The sequence below is a fragment of the Talaromyces stipitatus genome, genomic scaffold, assembly GCF_000003125.1.
Source record: "Talaromyces stipitatus ATCC 10500 scf_1105507295523 genomic scaffold, whole genome shotgun sequence".
Taxonomy (NCBI): domain Eukaryota; kingdom Fungi; phylum Ascomycota; class Eurotiomycetes; order Eurotiales; family Trichocomaceae; genus Talaromyces; species Talaromyces stipitatus.
The window spans coordinates 5,618,849-5,640,589 of NW_002990113.1; the positions used below are offsets into that span (position 1 = coordinate 5,618,849).

Here is a 21,741-nt window from a genome sequence, read left to right on the forward strand (position 1 = left end):
TATATTTTAGTCAAACTTTTCAGACAGCATTCCCACTTGGGGTTTGGTGCTTTGGAGTTCTACATGTTAACACTTTGCCGCATCGCTGGGTTCGACAAAGCAGCTTTCAATCATAGTGTGTACTAGCGTTGAGTTTTGCCAAGTAAAGTTGCTCAATGCTTATATCGCTTAATGTTCGCCAAGTAGAATCTTGACTTCGGGGTACTGAATATGATTGGGGAGCAACAAAATTAATGTCGCAGCCGTAATGGAGACTTGAACCTAGTCAAGCCTCAAGCGAAGCTACTTACCTTCCTTTCTGGGATTAGTCTGTTTGGACCTATCTGTCGGATTCCTGGGTTTACTTCAGGCCAATCCTGAATCCTGAAAAGAATGGAAACAAAAAGAAGTGACTAGCAAGATTGTATGTATTGAATTGTCTGAGGTGTCCTGTCTTCCATACCATAAAAATGGCATTCTTATATGTGCTTAAGCACGGGAAATGAGTTCAATCAATTCCCTGGTACATTCTCCGTGATCAACAATATGATACTGTCGGTTTATCTACGTCTAGGTCGCTAGCACTAGTCACGTAGAACAGCTATTCCGAAGAGCTGACGAGCCTGATCAATATGGTATGGAATTCCTGATATTGATGACTGCCCCCCAAGAGTAAGGGGGGTGTGTGTGTGTGTGTATATTTAACGGCCGTGGTTCGTGACTTGCACGCTTCCCACCGATCCCTACTGGGACATAGGCCGCCGAGGGGTAAGCCTCGGGCTTCAGGTCCTATCAGATTTATATACAAATAAGAGACTCTTTGGCGCATTTCTATAGCTGCCGTGGTCTTAAAGGGAGATCCACTTCCTAGTGGGTTTTGGGTATTTGCCAGCTGCAATGGTCCACCTACGCTCCATGACCCATCATTCTACCACCATCATACTTAAGCAGTGAGTTTGAAAAGAAAAAGGGAAGAAGGAAAGAAGAAAAGAAAGAAAGAAAAAGAACAAAGGAAAAGAGAGATATAAGGGAAAAGTAGGGCTGACTTAGCTAGATGCTAAGGAGAGGTTGGCAAGGATAGATATCCTCAAAGAAACGGGTCTCTGCTAGCCATGAGGCTAGTTTTCGTGTTCCTTTCGCAGTGTCTAAAAGAAAAGAGATAACTTCAGAAGGGGGTCCAGGTGGACGAGGGGCTCATCTCTTAGCTATATGGTAGAAGAAGAAATGTAGAGGTGCTTTTCGTGTTCCACATCGATAGAGAAGATAAGCATCATCATGATTAAAGCACTTATGGTAATCCGCAAAGTCTCCATAACCAGTATGGGCCACTATGATACAGCCAAGGTCAAGTTAGTTAAGTTGAAGCTCTCTAGGGCGTTTAGGAGATGTAGTTATTTCTAGATCTTAGTATGTCTGTGGTGCTATAGTCTGCCACCGTGTCTGAGCAGCGGAAAGAGATTGAGTCTTGGTGTATCTCTTTAGCGAGGCATATGAGGACTTATATGGAGAGGGGGAGATAGAGACAGCTTTTTCCTTAGCAGCGAGATCAGCTGCTTCATTCTCAGGGATTTTAGTGTGTCCAGGGACCCATCGGATTTGGATTGATCCACTTTTGGTGTGTGGAAGCCTTTCGCGTAGTGGCCAGGCGGCTGCAAGGGTGCGAAAGGATTCAAAGACCTCTTGAGAGGATCCTGTAGAGGGAGATAGGAGGCGCGTGGCAACTTCCAGGTTGTCGAGACAGATCCATAGGTTGGTAGCAAATTGAGCTGTTGGGTATGCTATTACTGCTTGAGCACCAGCTAGGGCAGCTTCTGCTTCTGTGTCAAAGACCTCTTTCCCATGTCCATATGAGAGTGAGGAGCGGAGGAACTGATGGTGTGCTTGAATTCTAATATAGCCACCCCCTACACGTCCGTCTATCAGCCTAGATCCATCTGAAAAGATTACAATATCCAAGCTAGGGATGGTGTGTTGAAAAGCCGTGAAATCAGCTGCTGCCTATTCCTTAGTGCGTCCCATAGGAGCTCCTATTTGGGCTAGGGCACTCTTGCGTGACTCATGAGGGTACCAGGGAGCATGTTGTAGAGGGTTTATTTGTTCAGAGTTGGGGAGCGCCAGCACTTGGCAGGCAAATCAACTAGTTTGTCGGCCATCTCTGGCTATCTGTTCTGCGCGTCTTCAGAGTGGGTGGTATGGATCAAGACGCCGTAGATGAACCGATGTTTGGAGGGCTATTTAATCTAGTTCAATTTCTGGCGGAGAGAATCCAGACTCTCAGTATAGAACAGATATTGGGGTTATACAGAAAACTGGAAGGACTGCTCTTGCGCCTGCTAGTATTACTTTGGTTAGTTTCTCAAGATGTTCTCCAACTCAATTTGAAATTTAGGAAGGCCCAGGGCGAGTATGTCCTGGCCACTAGGTTTCTGCGCCATAGTATGCTTTATAGAGTACACAGGCTGATATAGCCTGCTATAGTAAATAAGGTTTGACTCCATGGATAGTATTCCCTAGAGAGCGAAGGGCATTAGCTACAGTGAGGGCTTTAGATGCTGTTTTACTAACATGCCATTTAAACGTTAGCTTTTTGTTAAAAAGGATTCCTAGCTAACATAGATATAGCTGTTTAGTATTTTCTGAGATTATGATAGATCCAGCTTTTACTGAAGGTGTGTAGGTTGGGTCCTGGTCTGCTTTATGTCGGGAGAAGTGAAGAAGCTCGTATTTATCTGGTGCAAATGTAATGCCCTCTGCAGCGCCCCAGTTTAGGGCTTCTTGTAGTGAGTCTGATAATGCTTTGCAGTTAGTAGCAAGAGATGTTGAGATTGCCAGGTTAGCTGCGTCGTCTGCGTAACCAAATCTGTTCCTTGGGTTTCCTAGACGGAATAGGGGCGCTATGTAGAGCATGAAAAGAATGCCAGATACTGGGGATCCTTGTGGAAGACCGCAGGCAATGTCTGTTGAGGGGCCAATCTCTCCATCGAGTCGGATCTGGACTGATCGCCCAGTAGCAAAGGAGGCAATCCAGAGAACAAGATTAGTGGGCCAGCCCTGCTCACGTAATCTGCGGATGAGTCTGCCGGGAAGCACGGCATCAAAAGCGCCCTTGACATCTAGGGTAAGGAGTGAGGCAATCATGCCTTGATTTAGTGCTTGTTCAACATCATGTGTTAGGCATATGGTTAGATCATTTGCAGATCTTAGTGGGAGAGCCCCAAACTGTTGCCTTACTAATACTTTGTGGTGTATAGAGATCTATGCCATATTCCGTGCCACCAAGTGCTCAAGTCCTTTGCCAAGAACTGATAGGAGAGCGATCGGTCTGTATAATCTAGGTGAAGACTAATCAGTCTTTTTTGGTTTCTAGATAATTGCTAAGATTGCATGTTGAAAGCATTTTAGGTGATAACCAATCTTTAGGCACCCTTGATATAACATTAGTACCTTGTCCTTAATCAGAGGCCATGCCACTTTGAGTATGCAGGTTGGGATTTCGTCTGAGCTAGGGGCTGTGTTTCCTGCCTGAAGTACTGACTCCTCCACCTGTGCCATTGTTATATCTGGGAAGTAGAGACTAGTGGTAGGGACTGCTGGGGAGTCCAGAGGTATGTCTCCTGCCTCAGCCGAGTTTTGGAGAAGATTACGGACTAGTACGTCTTGTTTCTCATGTATAGTAACTGCTGGGAAGCTGTTGGGTCTCAGTGGATCCTTCAGTGGAGGGCTTCGGAAGGTGCCTGTAGACTTATGCCATTTACTCATATCGAAGACATCCTTCATTTGTGTTGCCGTAGAGAGCTTATCTCGCCAAAATTGTCGTTGAGACCATCTAGTTATCCTGCGGAAGTCTGTCTTTGAGCAGAGGCCTAAGCGGTAATTGTGTAAAGCTTTCTTGTAGTCTTTATTCCATCATAGTTATCCTATGCCTTGTATCATGGTCCTCTTAGCAGAGCCTCTATATGCTCCTTGAATTGCAGATGTCAGTTTTTCAGCAAGGGCATCAAGATCTTCTTCTGTTGCGGCTGAGCTCTCGGTGCCAGCGAGATTAGAGGCGAGGAGCGAGAGGAAGGAGGTGTGGTCTAGTGTGTCAAATCTCAGTTTCTGGGCTGTTTCCTTGTATCTCTGATCCCATGGAACAGTGGTGATTAGTGGTTGATGATCTGAGGTTGCATCTAAGTGGCTCGCTATGCTAGCTTTGGCTCCTGCGAGTGCCAGAGGGCTTGAGGCGAAACTGAGGTCTAACACGTTACCCCTTTCATGTGTGGGACAGTCTATGTCGGAAATGAGTACTAGACCCTGGAGATCCAGCCAGTTGATAAACGGCTCTGCAAAAGTTGTAGGGCTGCGTTGTAGCGAGGGTTGCCATCTGTTGTGTAGTAGGTTGAGATCGCCTGCAAGTATAGTTGTTTGAGGGAAATACGCCTCTGGCAGGGTTGTGAGAGTTTTCGCAGCTTCACCTGCTCTGCTGCAGCCTGCTGGGGCATTATAGATGTTAACTATCAGAGCGGACTTTCCTGTGGGCGAAAAAATCTGAAGGAATAGGAGATCCGAGGCTTCTTTAGTGTCAGTTGTAAAGGGGCGTAGCTGGGAGGTCCAGATGCCTTTCTTCTTTCAGATATAGGTGAGGACTCGTGGTCGGCCACTTATTGCCTAGCTATCAGTTGGGGAGAAGCATTCATATGATGGATGTTTTTTAGTGATCTGTCGGCTGAGGTCTTTGAATGTATATAGTTCTTAGATTAGGATAATATTGATGTTGCTAGTGTATGCCAATGTGAGGGCTATTTCATGTACGTCTGGCGCGTGCCCTATATTTAACTGTAGGATTTTAAGAGGCGCCTTTTGAGTTAGATAGTAATAGATTATAGCTCCTGTTCAAGAAGAGAGGCGAACCAGTTTTATGGTTAAGGGGTTATAAAATGGACTGCACGAGCTGTAATGGGAGGATCTTTAGTTGGGATGCGAGGTGGGGGGGTTACTGAACGGAAAGGAGAGATAATCTTATGGATTGAAGGCTGTGATAGCATCTCATCTAATACCATAGGTGTTTCTTGTATGCCTATAGAGAGCTGAGAGCTACATCCTTCTTCAGTTCGAGCTTTTGCAAGGTTTATAGCGCAGGATTTGCGGATCTCTGTTTGTTAAGCTTTAGTATGTTTAGTATTGCCTTTGGGGCGTAGAAGGCATTCTGTGAAATCAGCTGGATGTGGTCCATGGCAGTGTATACATCTAGGAGGGCATTGATGAGGCTCTGGGGCTGTGCAGCGGTTGACATAGCTCTCTTCAGTATGCTCTGAGGAGCCGCATAGTCGGCATCGAGAGAGGCGTGCACAGGATCGTGTATTATGCCATTTCCAGCATTGTATGCATTAAATAACTATTGTTTTCTTAGAGAGGTGATGAGTATTAGTGATAGTGCCAAAAAGACATAGCTGGATAGGCAGTGGTAATTTTGTGCCTTCTAGGAAGTTGACAAACCAGCTTGAGGAGAGAGTATCAGGGTTGGCAGCGCTCGTAGTGGTCTCGCTAATAGATATAGGCTTGAGCCCTGTTGTTTCGCTAATTTCTAATGATAGTAGTGTAGGATTGACAGGGATTAGAGAGTATTGACCATCCAAGATTTGGCCAATTTTCCTTGGCACGTTGGTGACTCAGTACGAGACCCATTGGGAGCTGCGTTCTATCTGGCAGTTAACAAAGAATGCAGAGATAGTCTCTTTTTAGGCCTCAAGGGCTAGGAGGGCTTCTGGAGATGAGGGACATAGTGCAAAGCCAGTCTTTGTAGCTTGGACTTCTTTTAGTGCTGCACTATTTAAGTTTAGTTGAGATTGTAGGCTAGAGTAGATAGCGTAGGCTTCCATTTTTCTGGCTGCGTGGTCAGCTGGGAGGCATACGAAGAGCCGGATGTCAGGAAGGGGTTGTTTCACCAGAGGCATAGGCTTTTTGATGGAGGCTTTAGGGTGAGTGGTGGGAGTTGATTTGACTGGGGCATATTGGGTAATAGTCGCATAAGTTGACTGGTTAAGACCTGAGGGGGGACGTGAGGGAGGGGGTGAAGAGGGTAAGGGATTTAGAGTGGGGGAAGAGGAAGGGGAAGGAGACAGGGCAGGTAGAATGGAGGTCGTCGAGATACCGCTGATATAAGCGTTGAAATGTTGTTGAGCTACCGAGGCGAGGTCATCGCTTAGAGCGGTGAGGGCTCTCAGTAGGTGAGGAGCAAGGCCGGTGGTTTGGCTGCGGTGTTTATCAAGGAATACAGCTATGGGGCTGAAGATCTTCTGTCCTTCAGAAGCTCTTGTTGTGGCTGCAGACGTGGATTCCAGAAGGGCTGTCTGTAGAGGGCCGTCTGTACCAGGGCCTTTACGCGCCATGGTGTTGCCGGGCGCGTTGAGACGCGTCAAAGGCTGCACTCCTGGGAGCTAGGTGGTAGAGAGGGTTGAGGATTTTGAGCCTCCGACTGTTTGATATTGTAAAGAATCTGACCGTAAGGTCACGTGACACTAGTCGTTCCGAGACTAGCTATAGCTTCAACCCCTGAGTTGTAGGTAACTAGAAGATAGACAAGCAATACACAGAGATTCAACGCATCGAATCATCTCCTTATTAATACTGACAAGCAACTGATCATTGATCACTATTACTGAACGATATCAATCCTCTGAGTCTATACGATCCATCCACCGATTTCTTTACATGGTAGCATGTCCTTGGGGCTAAGCTGCAGGATAGCATAACAGCGTTCGTGGAAGCGAGTCTTGCACCTTAGGGCGAACCACCCGGAATCACCGCTGGGTGTAAGCAGGTAATAGTATCGTGATTAGTCTGTTGTATCCTCGATCCTCTTAGTAAAGATAGGCCGGCCAACCTATTGTTACGACGAATTCGGGCATACGACCGCGCTTCGAAAGTTTGGAAGGAAGAAGTGTTACAGCTCAAGGCTAGTTGATGTCTCGGAGACAGCGAGACGAGAGAGGACGGTTTATTTCCACGACTCCTGAGCCAGAGGGTAGAATTCCTGGTTCATTCGAACAAGGCAACGAGACAGCCTTAGGTCAACGTGACGAAGCCACCGAGAATGAGATCGTCGAACGAGAAAGAGACAACACCGTACACAGCGGTTAGCAGAATACTGTGGTTAGAGTCGAGGTACCCATACGAGAGTTTACACCGGACCGACAACTTGTGGACGAGTTAGCGAGAATGCCAGACGACGAAACGATTCCTACGTTTGAGGAGGTCAATGGGAGAAAGTTTATGACATTCGAGATAGCAAAACTCGATCGGACAAACGTTCGAAGTTGGAAAAACAAGTATGAGTTATTCCTAAAGTCACAAGGGTGCTGGAAAGTGTTGGATTATACATATAAGTGGAGGAAGCAATCTGAGAAGATAGATGAGCTTCTTAAAGACGATAAATGGAGTGCAGCAGACTCCTTGTCGAAATTGTACATCCTACAGAACCTTACCGAAAGTGATGAATCCGCGGTCAACATATGAGTCATCAGAGAGATATGGGCGTACCTTATGGAGAAATATGAAAGCGCACGGAAGTAGACGTTGCGTATGCGATTCGCGATGTAATAACATGGAAAATGAGCTCTACAACGACAGTAGAGGCAGGACTACAGCAGTTGGAACAGAGGCATACAGAGCTAGTTGACGTGAGTGGCGGAGAAGTGAAATTGCCAGAGAAGACGATTATGGTTATTTTTCTGGAAGGATTACCGTCAGAGTACGATTCTATGAAGTTCTCAATACTGGGAGCTGGGGACCTATCGAGAGGGCTTGTACTATCACGATTACAACAGCAAGAGCGCATGCAAGGTGGCAGTACCAATAAGACCATCGGAGCCAATGAATCGGCCAACCGCGCATCTGATATTAAGTGCTTCAACTGTAACGAGATGGGTCATTTTGCGAGGAATTGTCCAAAACCAGACAAACGAAAGAAGTCGAAAGAAGAGTCTAGAGATGACTCTCAAGAGAGCTCAAAGACGCGAAGCTCTAGAAAGAAAGCACACGAGAAGAGAAGTAAGAAAGTTAGGTTTAAGGGAAAGGCTAGGAATGCTTCTAAAGAATCTGATACTGAGGATGAGAGTGTCAGCGAGGAAAGCAGCGAAGAAAGTGCATATAAGGTGTGGATTGGAGTTCATTATGCAGATCGAGCTACAAGCATAGACCCAGACCAAAGTGAGCAAAAGGTCAAGAAGTGGACTATTGATGGAGGTGCAACGAGTCACTGCACCGGCGATATTCAATGCCTAGAAAAACTTGACACAAGATACAGAGGCGTCCTAAAGACTGCAGGAGGAAACCTTAAGATTATGGGAAAAGGGATTGCTAGAGTTCCTCTTATGGATGGAGGAGTGGCAAGGTTGAATAATGTTTTATATGTGCCAGACATGGAAGAAAACCTTCTCTCGACACAAGTGTTGTATCGAGATGGAATCTACAATGCTCATGAGAAGGATGGATATCGATTCTACAGAAAGGATCGAAAGACTCTGGCTACAGGCTACAATATCGGTCGAACGAGTTATCTAGGCTCAGTGGAGTCCCAGGATACACTCATGACAAGATCAAGGCGAATGAATAAGGATGAAGAGGCTCGAATAGTGTCCAGAGAACCAGATTGGGATCTGCTTCATAAGCGATTTGGACACCCAGGGAAGCCAAGGATGAAACGATTAGTGAAGCGAATGGGTTTGAAGCTTCCAGAATCGTATGATTTCACATGTGAGACGTGTATTCAGGCGAAGAGTGTGAAGCGCCAGAATCGAGGAGAGGTTCCAAAGGAGAAGGAACCGTTGAAACGAGTTTATATTGATTTTTGGGGACCGTATCAAGGCCAGTACTATTTGGCAATAGTTGATGATGCGACTAGGTTCTCATGGCTTTACATCACGGACAATCGACGTACTGAGACCGTGATTGAGATCTTGGAGAAGTGGATGGCTAAAGAAGAACGTATTCTAGGGAAGGCCTTGATCAATATTAGATTGGATAATGCGAAGGAGTTTGCCGCATTAGGATCATGGGCTGAGAAGAAGGGAATCGACCTGGAGTTTACAGAGCCATATACACCACCACAGAATGGACCAGCAGAGCGTCTGAATCGTTTCATACTTGAGATCGCGAGAGCGATGATGCAGCAGATGAATGTTCCGAAGAAGTATTGGCGATATGCAGTTAGGATGGCCAACTTTCTTCGAAACCGAACCATGTTTTCACCAAGGGAAGGGGAGAAACGGAAGTCTGCATATGAGATGATTTATAAGAAGAAGTATAACCTTGCAAAGCTCAAAGTTCCTTTTTGCAAAGTCTGGTTTCACATTGAGACAAAGGATAAGCTTGATCCGAGGGCTCAAGAAGGTGTTTTTGTGGGTTATACCAAGAGCAGCAGTCAATATCTCGTACTTGATAGACAAGGGCGAGTACGGAAGGTCACCAATCCAATCTTTTTGGAGGATCAACGAGGCTTCATTTCTGATGAAGCAGGTGATCGAGAGTTTACGAATGATGAGGCATATAACAGCCTCATTGAGAATCCTAGTGTGTTTAACCACACTGTCAATCCAGTTATCAATTCTGCATCAACTACCGCTATGAGTCCTACCGTGCTCAACCACAAGGATGATGTTGATGCAACTACCGCAGTCGACGAGTCACATAGTCAAGAATCCACTACGTCGACTACACCGGATCTAGCTGATCCAAACCCGTCCACTACACCTTCATTACCAAAGACATCTCAGCAAGATGCTTCACCAAAGCGACGATCTGAGCGTATACGACAACCAACCCAGGCGTTAATTGAATCACAGCAAACAGAGCAAATATACGGCCGGAAAAGTCGTCAAGAAAGACGTCGGGAAGAAAGGGAAGCGAGTAAAGTATCAACAACGGATAGTTCTTCCCAAGTCTCTCATGAGGAGACACGTCTACGAGAAACAGCCAATTTGGCAGTTGCAATAGAACTCCTACTAGGCGAAGACGACGAGTTTGCTTTACGAGTTGACAAGCGGCTTGAAGGGGAGCAAATTCCTATACCCAAGACTTATGAGGAAGCTGTCAATCATCCAATTTATGGACCTAGATGGCGTGAAGCCATTGGTCTTGAGATTCGAAATCTGATACGCTTCGGCACATGGAAATTTGTTAAACGACCAATCGGACGATCAGTCATATCATGTAAATGGGTCTTCGATCTGAAATATGGCGCAGATGGGCGTCTAGAACGATTCAAAGCACGACTAGTTGCCAGAGGATTCTCTCAACAGGAAGGTTTAGACTTTGAAGACACATTTGCACCAGTAATCCGACTGGAAAGCCTCCGTGTGCTGTTCGCTATTGCAGCTTCATACGGGATGGTTGCTCATCTACTTGACGCTACAAACGCCTTCGTAGGCTCAAGAATCGACAAGGAAATGTTCATGGAAATTCCCCAGGGCTTAGAGGACCATGGTGTCGGACCAACTGAACCAGATCAGGTCTGTGAGATCTTACAATCGCTGTATGGCTTACGGCAATCTGCCAACCTCTGGAATCAGAAAGTCAAGTCATTCGTTAACACTATTGGTTTTAAGCCTTCAACAGCTGATTCAAGTGTCTTTATCAATGAACGAGGAGTCATCATTGCGCTATACGTGGATGATATCTTAGTGTTCGGTAAAGCAACTAAGGACATTGACTGGACAAAGAGGAAACTCAAGAAATTTCATCCAATGAAGGATCCTGGACTTGCAAAGAAGATATTAGGAATCCGAATCACCTGGCTTCCAAATGGAGGTATACGACTGGATCAAGAATTCTATGCTACTCAGATGCTTAAAGAATTTGGCATGAATCATTCGAAGGATCGTATCCTACCTCTCGGACCTAGTACGAACCTTTCAGCAGATTCTCAACGCCTTCCAAAAGATCTGCACTCAAAGTTCCGAAGAATCATTGGACGACTAACATATTTAGCTGGTGGAACGCGGCCAGATATCCAGTTTCCTGTCAATCGTCTCAGCCAACACCTCGCCGAACCCACAAAAGTCCATTTAGAAGCGGTCAAGCGAATACTCCGATATGTCCGCGGTACAATCAAATATGCTATCATCTACCGAGCGTAGATGAAAGGGAGGGTAAGATATTAGTCGGTATACGGATGCGTCATATGCCAATGCTACAAAGGGACGTTCAACTAGTGGGTATATTTTTATACTGGCTGGTGGCCCTGTAAGTTGGTCAAGCCGAAAGCAACCAATTACTGCGACTTCGTCGTCAGAAGCTGAGTATATTGCTGCGTCAGACGGAGCCAAGCAGGCAGTATGGCTTAGACATTTCTTGCATTCAATTCAGAAAGGATCTAAGGGACCGACTCCATTCTATATGGATAATCAGTCCGCAATGAAGCTATCCGACAATCCAGTGCTGCATTCTCGAAGCAAGCACATCCTGATTCGATATCATGCTATACGTGACTTCGTAAACCACCGGGAGATAAAGCCAATATATATCCCTACCACCGACATGCTTGCGGACAGCCTAACTAAGGCATCTTCATCAGAGATACTTGGAAAATTTACTGAATCCCTGAACATGAAATGGTGATATGGTTATGGAACAGGTTAGTGGGAATATAGATCTCCGGGTCGCAACACCAAGATCTACAGATTGTGAATTGAGCGTTCAACACCCTCCGAGTTATATTGTTTTTGATTTTCATGTTTTCCTTTGGATTTGAAATGGTTGACTCTGCGGATATTGAACGAAGGGGAGTGTAAAGAATCTGACCGTAAGGTCACGTGACACTAGTCGTTCCGAGACTAGCTATAGCTTCAACCCCTGAGTTGTAGGTAACTAGAAGATAGACAAGCAATACACAGAGATTCAACGCATCGAATCATCTCCTTATTAATACTGACAAGCAACTGATCATTGATCACTATTACTGAACGATATCAATCCTCTGAGTCTATACGATCCATCCACCGATTTCTTTACAGATATAAATAATTATAAGGAAGTCGCCTATCAACTCGTGTCAAAAGAGATGCTGTTGTTGAGTTTACCGGCGCTTGCTATTGTCTAATAAAAAAAGCCAATGAGACGTCACATGATATGCAACTGATTCGTCTTACCCCGCCTACTCCGCCCACACAAGTCTCTCGGCCCCCCCTTCTAAACATGACTCTGGCATCATCCTCCAACTCATCGTAGCACGACAATCTATGACCATGACCATGGCATCTTCGGTATCATTTCATGGCAGTAACGATGGAATGCAGATCGGGAATAATTACGGCACGGTTAATGCTTCCTTCACAGGTAGATATGATTAAAAGGTCTTAGGAAATTGGGGAATGTTATTGACAAGTGCAGATCCCCTGGACAAGCTGCCAATTGCGGAGGGAGCCGAGTTCGACTCGTACGCAGATCAGCATGAAGATTTTTGTCTTCCCGGCACTAGGAGCGAGCTTCTATCCCAAATTTTCGAGTGGGCCGAGTCATCGGACGGGAAATGCATATTCTGGTTGAATGGAATGGCGGGGACAGGAAAGTCTACCATTGCTCGAACCGTTGCAGGATCTTTTAAAAAAAGAGGCCAGCTTGGCGCAACTTTCTTTTTCAAGCGGGGCGAAGCTGACCGTAGTAACGCAAAATATTTGATCTCGACTATCACAAAGCAGTTGGTCACTAAACACCAACCACTGGTACCTGCTGTCTTGAAAGCGATCGAGAAGAATCCCAATATCTCATCAAAATCGCTCAGCCAACAATTCGATACGCTTCTTCTCCAGCCGCTGCTCGGGTTAAAGGTGGACCAACCTGCAACAGTAATGCTTATTATTGATGCACTAGATGAATGTGATCGGGAAAATGATCTCCGGACCATACTTAAACTTTTGTTTCGACTGCAGGAAGTGAAGTCAGTATGCCTGCGAATATTTCTGACTAGCCGGCCTGAACTTCCAATCCGTCTTGGTTTTAGGCAGAGTAATAACCATCAGGATTTAGTCCTCCATGAGCTTCCCAAGCCAGTGATTGAACATGACATTCGCCTATACCTGGAAGACAAGTTTTCAACTATACGGAAAGAGAGGTCGTTCGCCTCCAACTGGCCCGGGGATGAGGTTATCAATGAGTTGGTGCGGATGTCTACCCCACTATTCATCTTCGCGGCCACGGCATATCGCTTTGTCAATGGAGGCAGGCATCCAAAAAGGCAACTCCAGAAGTTCCTTGCATCTCAAGCAGCTACATCCGCATCTCAGATGGACAAAATATACCTACCAGTTTTGAACCAACTTATACACAGTGACGAGGACGACCCAACAGAGGTTTTAAAAGAATTTCAGGATATAATCGGGACTATTATCCTTCTTGCTACTCCATTATCTATCATTTCCTTGGCAAGGCTTCTTCATCTCTCAGCAGAGGATATCATCGAGCTTTTGGATCCATTGCACTCAGTTTTGCATATACCAACGAATTCAGGCGCACCGGTCCGAATCCTACATTTATCATTCCGTGACTTCCTCATTAACGCCACAAGCATCTTCCATGTGGATGAAAAAGAGACGCACCAGAAGATAGTCTTGCATTGCCTCAGTATTATGGACACTGGCTTGAAGCAAAATATCTGTGGTCTGTCAAGCTACGGGACACAGAGAACAAATATCGATAATGAAGTTATTAACAAGCACCTCTCAGCAGATCTACAGTACTCCTGTCGGTATTGGGTATATCATTTTGAACATAGCCACAGTCATATCACTATGCCTAGTGCTTTTGATTTTATGAAAAAGCACCTCCTTCATTGGTTAGAGGCGCTGAGCTTAATGGATATTATATCAGAGGCGGTAGCAATGATGGATATACTCCAGTCAGGCGCTGGGGTAAGTTTCTCCGCTTTTATGCTCGAGTGATAGCTAAAACCAAGTGTACAGGATGACGTGGATACAGAATTTTCCAACTTTCTCTATGATGCAAAACGATTCATTCTAAAGAACACCTACATAGCAAGTCTTGCTCCACTCCAACTGTACTGTTCCGGGTTGGTATTTTTACCAATGCAAAGTACCATTAGAAAGATATTTCTTGACAGCAGGCCCAAACAAATACACATGCTACCACAGGTGGAGGATAATTGGAGCCCAGGACTACAAACCCTTGAGGGCCATTCAGGTTTGGTTCATTCAGTGGCCTTCTCCCATGACGGCCAAATGGTGGTGTCAGGCTCCTACGACAACACCATCAAGCTCTGGGATGCAAAGACTGGCTCTGAACTGCAGACGCTCAAGGGCCATTCAAGTTGGGTTTATTCAGTAGCCTTCTCCCATGACAGCCAAATGGTGGTGTCAGGCTCCGATGACAACACCATTAAGCTCTGGGATGCTAAGACTGGCTCTGAACTACAGACACTCAAGGATCATTCAGATTCAGTCCATTCAGTAGCCTTCTCCCATAACGACCAAATGGTGGTGTCAGGCTCCGATGATAAAACTATCAAGCTCTGGAATACAAAGACTGGCTCTGAACTACAGACGCTCAGGGGCCATTATGGCCACATTTATTCAGTAGCCTTCTCCCATAACGACCAAATAGTGGTGTCAGGCTCTGATGACTATACTATTAAGCTCTGGGATATAAAGACTGGCTCTGAACTGCAGACGCTCGAGGGCTATTTACGCTATATTTATTCAGTGGCCTTCTCCCATGACGATCAAATGGTGGTATCAGGCTCTTATGACAACACAATTAAGCTCTGGGATGCCAAGACTGGCTCTCTACTACAGACGCTTAAGGGCCACTCAAGCCATGTTTATTCAGTAGCCTTCTCTCATGACAGCCAAATGGTGGTGTCAGGCTCTGATGACAAGACTATTAAGCTCTGGGATACGAAGACTGGCTCTGAACTGCAGACGCTCAAGGGCCATTCAAATGGGGTTTATTCAGTAGCCTTCTCCTATGACGACCAAATGGTGGCGTCAGGCTCTCGTGACAACACCATCAAGCTCTGGAATGCTAAGACTAGCTCTGAATTGCAGATATTCAAGGGTCATTCAGACTCAATCCGTTCAGTGGCCTTCTCCCATGACGGCCAAATGGTGGTGTCAGGCTCTCGTGACAACACCATCAAGCTCTGGGATGCAAAGACTGGCTCTGAACTACAGACACTCAAGGGCCATTCACACATGGGGGTTAATTCAGTAGCCTTCTCTCATGATGGCCAAATGGTGGCATCAGGCTCTAGTGACGAGACTATTAAGCTCTGGGATGCTAAGACCGGCTCTGAACTACACACACTCAAGGGCCATTCACACTGGGTTAATTCAGTGGCCTTCTCCCATGATGGCCAAATGGTGGCATCAGGCTCTGATGACCACACTATTAAGCTCTGGGATGTAAAGACTGGCTCTGAATTGCAGACACTTAAGGGCCATTCAGGCCGGGTTAAGCCAGTAGCCTTCTCCTATGACAGTCAAATGGTGGTGTCAGGCTCTGATGACTACACTGTTAAGCTCTGGGATACGAAGACTGGCTCTGAATTGCAGACGCTGGAAGGCCATTCAAGTTGGGTTTATTCAGTAGCCTTCTCCCATGACGGCCAAATGGTGGTGTCAGGCTCTGGCGGGACCATTAAGCTCTGGGATGCAAAGACTGGCTCTGAACTGCGGACGCTCAAGGGCCATTCAGGCGATATTTATTCAGTAGTCTTCTCCTATGACGGCCAAATGGTGATATCATGCTCCGATGACAACACCATCAAGCTCTGGGATGTTAAGACTGGCTCTGAATTACAAACGCTCAAGAGCCATCCAGATTCGGTTAATTCAGTGGCTCCTTACAACTCAGTGGTCTCTGCTCTGCATGCAGAAGAACTTACTTCTACTAAACCTACTAGCATTTCACAGCGCTGTGATGGCTGTCGCCCGACTTCACATAATTTCAATCTTCAAGCATCTTTATCAGACAGCTGGGTTGCCTTGGCGGGTGAAAATATACTGTGGCTCCCTATCGAGCATCGTCGATTTACAGCTTCAGCAGTTAAGGAAGCCACACTTGCTCTTGGGTATGATGACGGGCGGGTTTCTATTATAGGATTTCATACTGGAAAAGGCATCTAAACTCCCGGCAAGCCGAACAAGTTTTCCAAAACGGAAAAGAAACCTATGATTTGGATTTGAGTGTCACTGTGTTGAGTTTGTTGTATTCTTTTGGTCTGATCAATTTGTTAGCCTTGCTTAATTAGTTGAATACATATGAGCTGTTTCTAAGTTAGTGCTTTGGATAATTACCTACGTCATAAGCGATGAGTCACACAACCAAATAACGAGGGTTGAACGGACCCACTTACAGGTCAACGTTTTTCACTTCCTGTTCCTAACACAACCCACGATTTTTTGCTACCCATGGTTTTTTGTGGCCATGGCTTGCCTTTGATATTCGATTGAGTGTTGATGTATTTACTGACAGCGACCCCACGGTTCTACAATCTCAGTCAACGTTTTTCATTTCCTGTTCCCACCACAACCCATGATTTTTCCTACCCATGATTTCCCAAGCCATTTCATTGACTTGACCAGCCGTACTGTTGGACCACCTCTCTTATTGATAATATAACGCTACAAGCTACCCATGGTATCCATGGCCATGGCTGCTAGCCCTTTGATACTCCACTGAGCATTGATGTATTTACTGACAGCGAACCCACGGTTTTGCTGGTGAAATTCGTGGTTTCTCAATGAGTTGCAAGCCCCTATACTCTGGTATCCCTCATGGGCGCCAGACCTTTCATTTGGCACGGTGGCGACTATCATTCCCCTGCGGAATAACAGTCCGCGTGGGACACCATGAGTTTACCATCGATATTGTCCCCTGCGGGGTTCAAGCCCCTATGAGGTGGCTATACCATAGCAGCCCCCGCGGGTTTTTACCGCACAGGGGATGGTAAATCCTATGGGTTGCCACGGTTGCTTTATCGCTCGCGGGTTGCTACCCCCCGCGGGTTTCAAGCCCCTATGAAGTGGCCAAACCATGGCAGCCCCTGCGGGCTTCCACCGCACAGGGGGTGGTAAATCCTATGGGTTGCCACGGTTGTGTTATCGCTCGCGGGTTGCTACCCCCTGTGGGCTTCCACCGCATAGGGGGTGGTGAATCCTATGGGTTGCCACGATTATTTTATCGCTCACGGGTTGCTCCCCCCCGCGGGCTTCAAGCCCCTATGAGGTGGCCAAACTATGGCAGCCCCTGCGGGCTTCTACCGCACAGGGGTTGTTAAATCCTATGGGTTGCCACGGTTGTTTTATCGCTCGCGGGTTGCTTCCCCCCGTGGGCTCCCTGCTGGACACTGGTATTGCCACGATCTACTCGCCCTATACGGGCTCCCCGCTGCGTAACGGCATACCACGATCCACTCGTTGTGCTGTCGTCCCGCACGGGTTGCCTTGTCGCTTACCACTGTTGAAGTAGGATGTGAATGAAGGCGATGATACTGCTGTTGTTAGTTAGGTAAAAGTGAGTCAACCCTCATATATATATATATACATATGCGTTGAGCCCCACATCCATGTCATGTCATTTCAAACTGACTAGCACAACTGGGATCTAGATATTGCTTGCCAGATCTGCTAGAAGTTGGTTTCACCATTCTTTAATGATCTATTTGAATGATACCATGCTGTAAAGCTTTGGGAGTACTATTAATCCAGAGCTTTATCTAACGTACCTGTCTTATGGTTGAAACAAGTCAATATTCAAGTATCATATCTTGGGTTCCGGCATAGACTCTGCTCTCCCACATCATTTCCACCCACACCGTTATATCTTCTGGGCTCATGGCCGCCACATCTTCTTCATCTAGCCAGTCACCGAATACATCTAGGGGATCAAAATCGTCGTATGACGTGAGAACGAATGAGTCTCCTTTGCGATATGCGAAATTGAAATCTTCTTTCACAAAGCAATACACCGGTCGTTTCCCATTTCCGCTCCGATCTGTGGACCAAAAGCCAACGATCACGGCATCATCGATGAATATAGGAGCTGAATGCAGGCTATAGTCTGAATGATCCGAATCGAAAACAAGATCTGGTTCCTGGTAACTTTCTGGCTCTATGGAGGGGAGTGGTGTGTCTGGATCGATGTATCGTATCTTTTTGGCGGATTGATGATCCGAACAACTTGGTTTCAGCTCCTGTTTGCGCTTCAGGGATGTGCGGCGACACGGCTCCGAACTAGGGTGTGGAGTTGACGATGGATGGGATTCCATGTTTTCTGAAATACCACAGCACTTGCAGCAGCACTTCTTGATAGATTTGGTGGATAGTTCCCGAACTTCTCGTGGTGAATTTCGGTACGATAGCTCTGATGCCACTGGGTTTCGATGATGGGGGATGGGAAAGAAAGCAGACCAAGAGTGAGAGTGCGGACGGATGCCTTCATATACTCAGACCACCAACTAGTCTGACATCCTAGGAGGTCGAAAACCAAACCCTGTCTGCGATACTACCACCAATCATGACTAGACTCAGGCACACGGCGAGGCAGACCGGATGGAAGTGGCTTGCTAGCAGGCTCTCTCAGTACACTTGAGCATGGGGGCTGCTCGTTCAAGAATTCGAGGACCACTTGGAAGCAAATTCTGCCTATCCAAGGCACATACAGGACTGTACATGCCCAATCATTGATGCCGGAATCAGCCACAATGGTATCCAAAAAGAAGTCGGGCTGCTCCTGGACGAATCCTGCATGAAGTGAGCTTTCCAGCAGTGTCCTCTCGAAGAAACTCCACCTTAGAGTCTTCCTCTCGTCCGATAAAACTCTCTATTAGATATAAACAGTATGATGAATTGACCCTAGCGCCTGAGATGATGTTTGTCCAACTGTCCTTCAATCACCGTGAATATTTTCCGCTTCACGATAGCTAGTGCCGACTGCGAAACGAAGAGTTGGTGCTGCTGGCAGCGCTACGCATGACACACCCCCATGCTCGTTGGGACAAGCGGAAGCTCTACTGGTCAATGGCAAATGCTCTATTTTAGGGTCATACTACGCCGTGATTCAGCATGGTTGGTGGTCGCCTTTCACACCTGATTGGACTTACGAGGCTAGGTTTTGCATAATAGGCTGGTCATCTCCACTCCACTTTCATGCACCGGAGTGCCGTGAATTATGAGAGTCGGATCGCTCAGCCCCTGAAAGGGATCAAACAGGTATAAAGAGTGCCGACTTCCCACCGTAAGGTCACTCTGTCATCCTGAAATTCTGTCACCAACACCTAACACGTCTATCGAAATGGAGACACAGCAACCACCTACACCAGCCCAGATTGATAACTGGCATGCCCTAGGTTTCATATATGAAGTAGAAGGGATCGTGACAGAAGCTCCCACCGATATATTACTCGAATCTCCTGCATCCCCTCCATCCACCATTCCCTTCGATGAGGATTCACCTCCGTGGCAGTTACCTAGCGAACGAGTGCCGCCGGGTGAAGAGGTGGGCGAAGCAGCGGGTTCCTCTTCACCAGTCATCGAAATCAGTGACGGTGAGGAGAATCATCATACACGCCCACGACGTCGACGTAGGGGTCGCCCTGATTATGCTTATCGAGATTACCAAGATACAATGGAGCATGCAATTTCGGCACCGACCGTCGGCAAACGGAAAAGAGAAGATTCCAATGTGGTAGATTTTCAATCTAGAATTGTAAGTAGTTCCTGGCTCTTTTTTTAGACCTGGCTAACAATCAATAGAAGCGATTTGTGAAGGAGGTCACGGAACCATATGCGGCCTTGGAACAGGAGAACAAACGATTGAACCAAGAGAGTTACCAATTGAAGAAGGGCAAGGAACAGTTGCAGCTTCAGATCCAATACCTACGGCGATAGATTGATGAACAGAAGCGGCGCAATATTTTGAAGTATGCTCTATGTCATCGAACGTTCAACGAAAGCTGGAAATTTCTAGGATGTGGCCACACTCTATGTCAGACTTGTCTGGAGGATATCGAGTCCAAGGGTTTGGGGTTCGGATATCCTTGCCCTTATCCTGAGTGCAAGAAGCCGATTCGATTTTGTTTAGACTTTTATCCAAATGTCGTGGAAGCATAGTTCTAACCAAAGACTGCTGAGATGATAGCACTGCTTACTTTTGCTGTATACGATTCAACCTGTGAAGTTTTCTATGCCTGTTTTGTCCAGCGCCACCGCTTGTCAATATGTGGTTGTCCGCTCACCGAGCAACTGACTTAATGAATCACTGAAGGCTGTTCTGAAAGTAATACAACTTTTTTTTAGTTCTTTTGGAATTAGTAGGGACTGACAGAAGTCGCATGCTTAGTCCCACTTGTGACAGAGCCACCTCCGTCCCGGCTCCGTACCAGGTCAAAGGTGAAGCCATTCCCGTCGTAGGGCTGCAGCCCTACGGGTTGCCAGATAGGGAACCGCCAGAGCGGTACTGTATTTAGCAAGGTGCCACGCACAGAGATTATATAGATCTCTGTGGCTGGATCGAGAGCTTGTTTCCTTCCTTTCTTTTTCTCTCCATGTCAAATATTCTCGTGTACGTGTACCTCATTGTATGTAGCTCAGCTCAGCAATACAGTAAGATTGACCCTTTCACAGTTGCTAGTTGGTAGTTGAGCAAGTTGACAGTTGGCGGTTAAGTAAATTACTAGATGGTGGTTGAGCCAGTTATGAGGTAGTGGTTAAGACAGTCGACAGTTGGTGGTTCACCAAGTTGCTAGATGGCGGTTGAGCCGTTTGACAGTTAACAGTTGACGGCCCAGCAAGTAAGCTAGCTGACAGTTGGCGATTCGACAATTTGACAGTTGGTGGTTGAGCCAGTTGACAGTTGACGGTTGAGAAAGTTGCCAGTTGTCGGCAGAGCCAGTTGATAGTTGGCGGTTCACCAAGTTGCCAGATGGCGGTTGAGCCGTTTGACAGTTGACAGTTGACGATTGAGCAAGTTGACAGTTGGTGGTTGGGCAAGTTCACAGTTGGTTGAGCCAGCTGACAGTTGGTGGTTTAACCATTTGATAGTTGGTTGAGCAGGTTGATAGTTGGTGGTCGAGAAAGTCAATAATTTCGGGTTAGTCAGTTAATAGTTGGTGGCTGAGAAAGTCGACAGTTGACAGTTGACGATTGAGCAGGTTGACAGTTGGTGATTGAGCCAGTTAATAGTTGGCGGTTTAGCAAGTTGGTAGTCAGTTCGCAGTTGGTAGTGGCCAGGTAAGCAAGTTGACAGTTGGTGGTTGAGCAAGTTGGCAGTGGACGGTTGATGCAGGAAGACAGTTTGCAGTTGAGTAAGTTGACAGTTGACGGTTGGCAGTTCACCATTCATCCAGTTGCCAAATGGCGATTAAGCTGTTTGACTGTTAACCGTTGACCATTGACCGTTGATCATTGACCGTTGACAGTTGAACGTTGATAGTTGGTAGTTGAGAAAGTTGCCAGATGGCAGTTAAGCCAGTTTACAGTTGGTGGTTAAGCAGGTTGACAGTTGGTGATTTAACCATTCGATAGTTGGTGGTTGGGCAAGTTGACGGTTGACAGTTGACGGTTGACAGTTGACGGTTGACAGTTGACGATTGAGCAAGTTGACAGTTGGTGGTTGGGTAAGTTGACAGTTGACAGTTGACAGTTGACGATTGAGCAAGTTGACGGTTGGTGGTTGAGCAAGGTGGCAGAGCGCGGATCAACCATTTGACAGTTGGTGGTTTAGCAAGGTGCCAGATGGTTCAGCAAGTAAGCCAGCAAGCCAGTTGGCAGT

At 46.5% G+C, this 21,741-nt stretch overlaps 7 protein-coding genes across 7 annotated transcripts, besides 7 other annotated features; 3 read left to right on the top strand and 4 right to left on the bottom strand.

The window, feature by feature from the left end:
- Positions 1–939: 939 nt before the first annotated feature.
- Positions 940–1,000: a sequence feature (GA-rich).
- Positions 1,001–1,272: 272 nt separating this feature from the next.
- Positions 1,273–4,725: a mobile genetic element.
- TSTA_080120 (uncharacterized protein) lies at positions 1,384–2,057 on the bottom strand (the record flags this gene model as incomplete). The annotated part of the gene is made up of 2 exons (XM_002342003.1): positions 1,384–1,977; positions 2,025–2,057. The coding sequence occupies 2 exons, from the start codon at positions 2,055–2,057 to the stop codon at positions 1,384–1,386; spliced, it is 627 nt and encodes a 208-aa protein (XP_002342044.1).
- On the bottom strand, positions 2,328–3,756 carry TSTA_080130 (reverse transcriptase, putative; the record flags this gene model as incomplete). The annotated part of the gene is made up of 4 exons (XM_002342004.1): positions 2,328–2,489; positions 2,515–2,531; positions 2,592–3,234; positions 3,424–3,756. 4 exons carry the CDS (start codon positions 3,754–3,756, stop codon positions 2,328–2,330), a joined length of 1,155 nt encoding a protein of 384 aa, XP_002342045.1.
- TSTA_080140 (uncharacterized protein) lies at positions 3,892–4,460 on the bottom strand (the record flags this gene model as incomplete). The annotated part of the gene is made up of 2 exons (XM_002342005.1): positions 3,892–4,367; positions 4,397–4,460. The coding sequence occupies 2 exons, from the start codon at positions 4,458–4,460 to the stop codon at positions 3,892–3,894; spliced, it is 540 nt and encodes a 179-aa protein (XP_002342046.1).
- A 971-nt stretch (positions 4,726–5,696) lies between the features above and the next one.
- On the bottom strand, positions 5,697–6,347 carry TSTA_080150 (uncharacterized protein; the record flags this gene model as incomplete). Its single annotated transcript, XM_002342006.1, has 2 exons — positions 5,697–6,004; positions 6,110–6,347. The coding sequence occupies 2 exons, from the start codon at positions 6,345–6,347 to the stop codon at positions 5,697–5,699; spliced, it is 546 nt and encodes a 181-aa protein (XP_002342047.1).
- Positions 6,348–7,176: 829 nt separating this feature from the next.
- TSTA_080160 (uncharacterized protein) lies at positions 7,177–11,093 on the top strand (the record flags this gene model as incomplete). Its single annotated transcript, XM_002342007.1, has 2 exons — positions 7,177–7,447; positions 7,591–11,093. The coding sequence occupies 2 exons, from the start codon at positions 7,177–7,179 to the stop codon at positions 11,091–11,093; spliced, it is 3,774 nt and encodes a 1,257-aa protein (XP_002342048.1).
- Positions 7,737–9,818: a mobile genetic element.
- Positions 7,752–8,108: a mobile genetic element.
- Positions 8,457–9,356: a mobile genetic element.
- Positions 9,654–11,087: a mobile genetic element.
- A 16-nt stretch (positions 11,094–11,109) lies between the features above and the next one.
- Positions 11,110–11,565: a mobile genetic element.
- Positions 11,566–12,206: 641 nt separating this feature from the next.
- TSTA_080170 (F-box and wd40 domain protein, putative) lies at positions 12,207–16,247 on the top strand (the record flags this gene model as incomplete). The annotated part of the gene is made up of 3 exons (XM_002342008.1): positions 12,207–12,291; positions 12,346–13,862; positions 13,914–16,247. The coding sequence occupies 3 exons, from the start codon at positions 12,207–12,209 to the stop codon at positions 16,092–16,094; spliced, it is 3,783 nt and encodes a 1,260-aa protein (XP_002342049.1). The 3' UTR covers positions 16,095–16,247.
- Positions 16,248–19,263: 3,016 nt separating this feature from the next.
- Positions 19,264–19,859, top strand: TSTA_080180 (uncharacterized protein; the record flags this gene model as incomplete). The annotated part of the gene is made up of 2 exons (XM_002342009.1): positions 19,264–19,677; positions 19,725–19,859. 2 exons carry the CDS (start codon positions 19,264–19,266, stop codon positions 19,857–19,859), a joined length of 549 nt encoding a protein of 182 aa, XP_002342050.1.
- Positions 19,860–21,741: the final 1,882 nt, after the last annotated feature.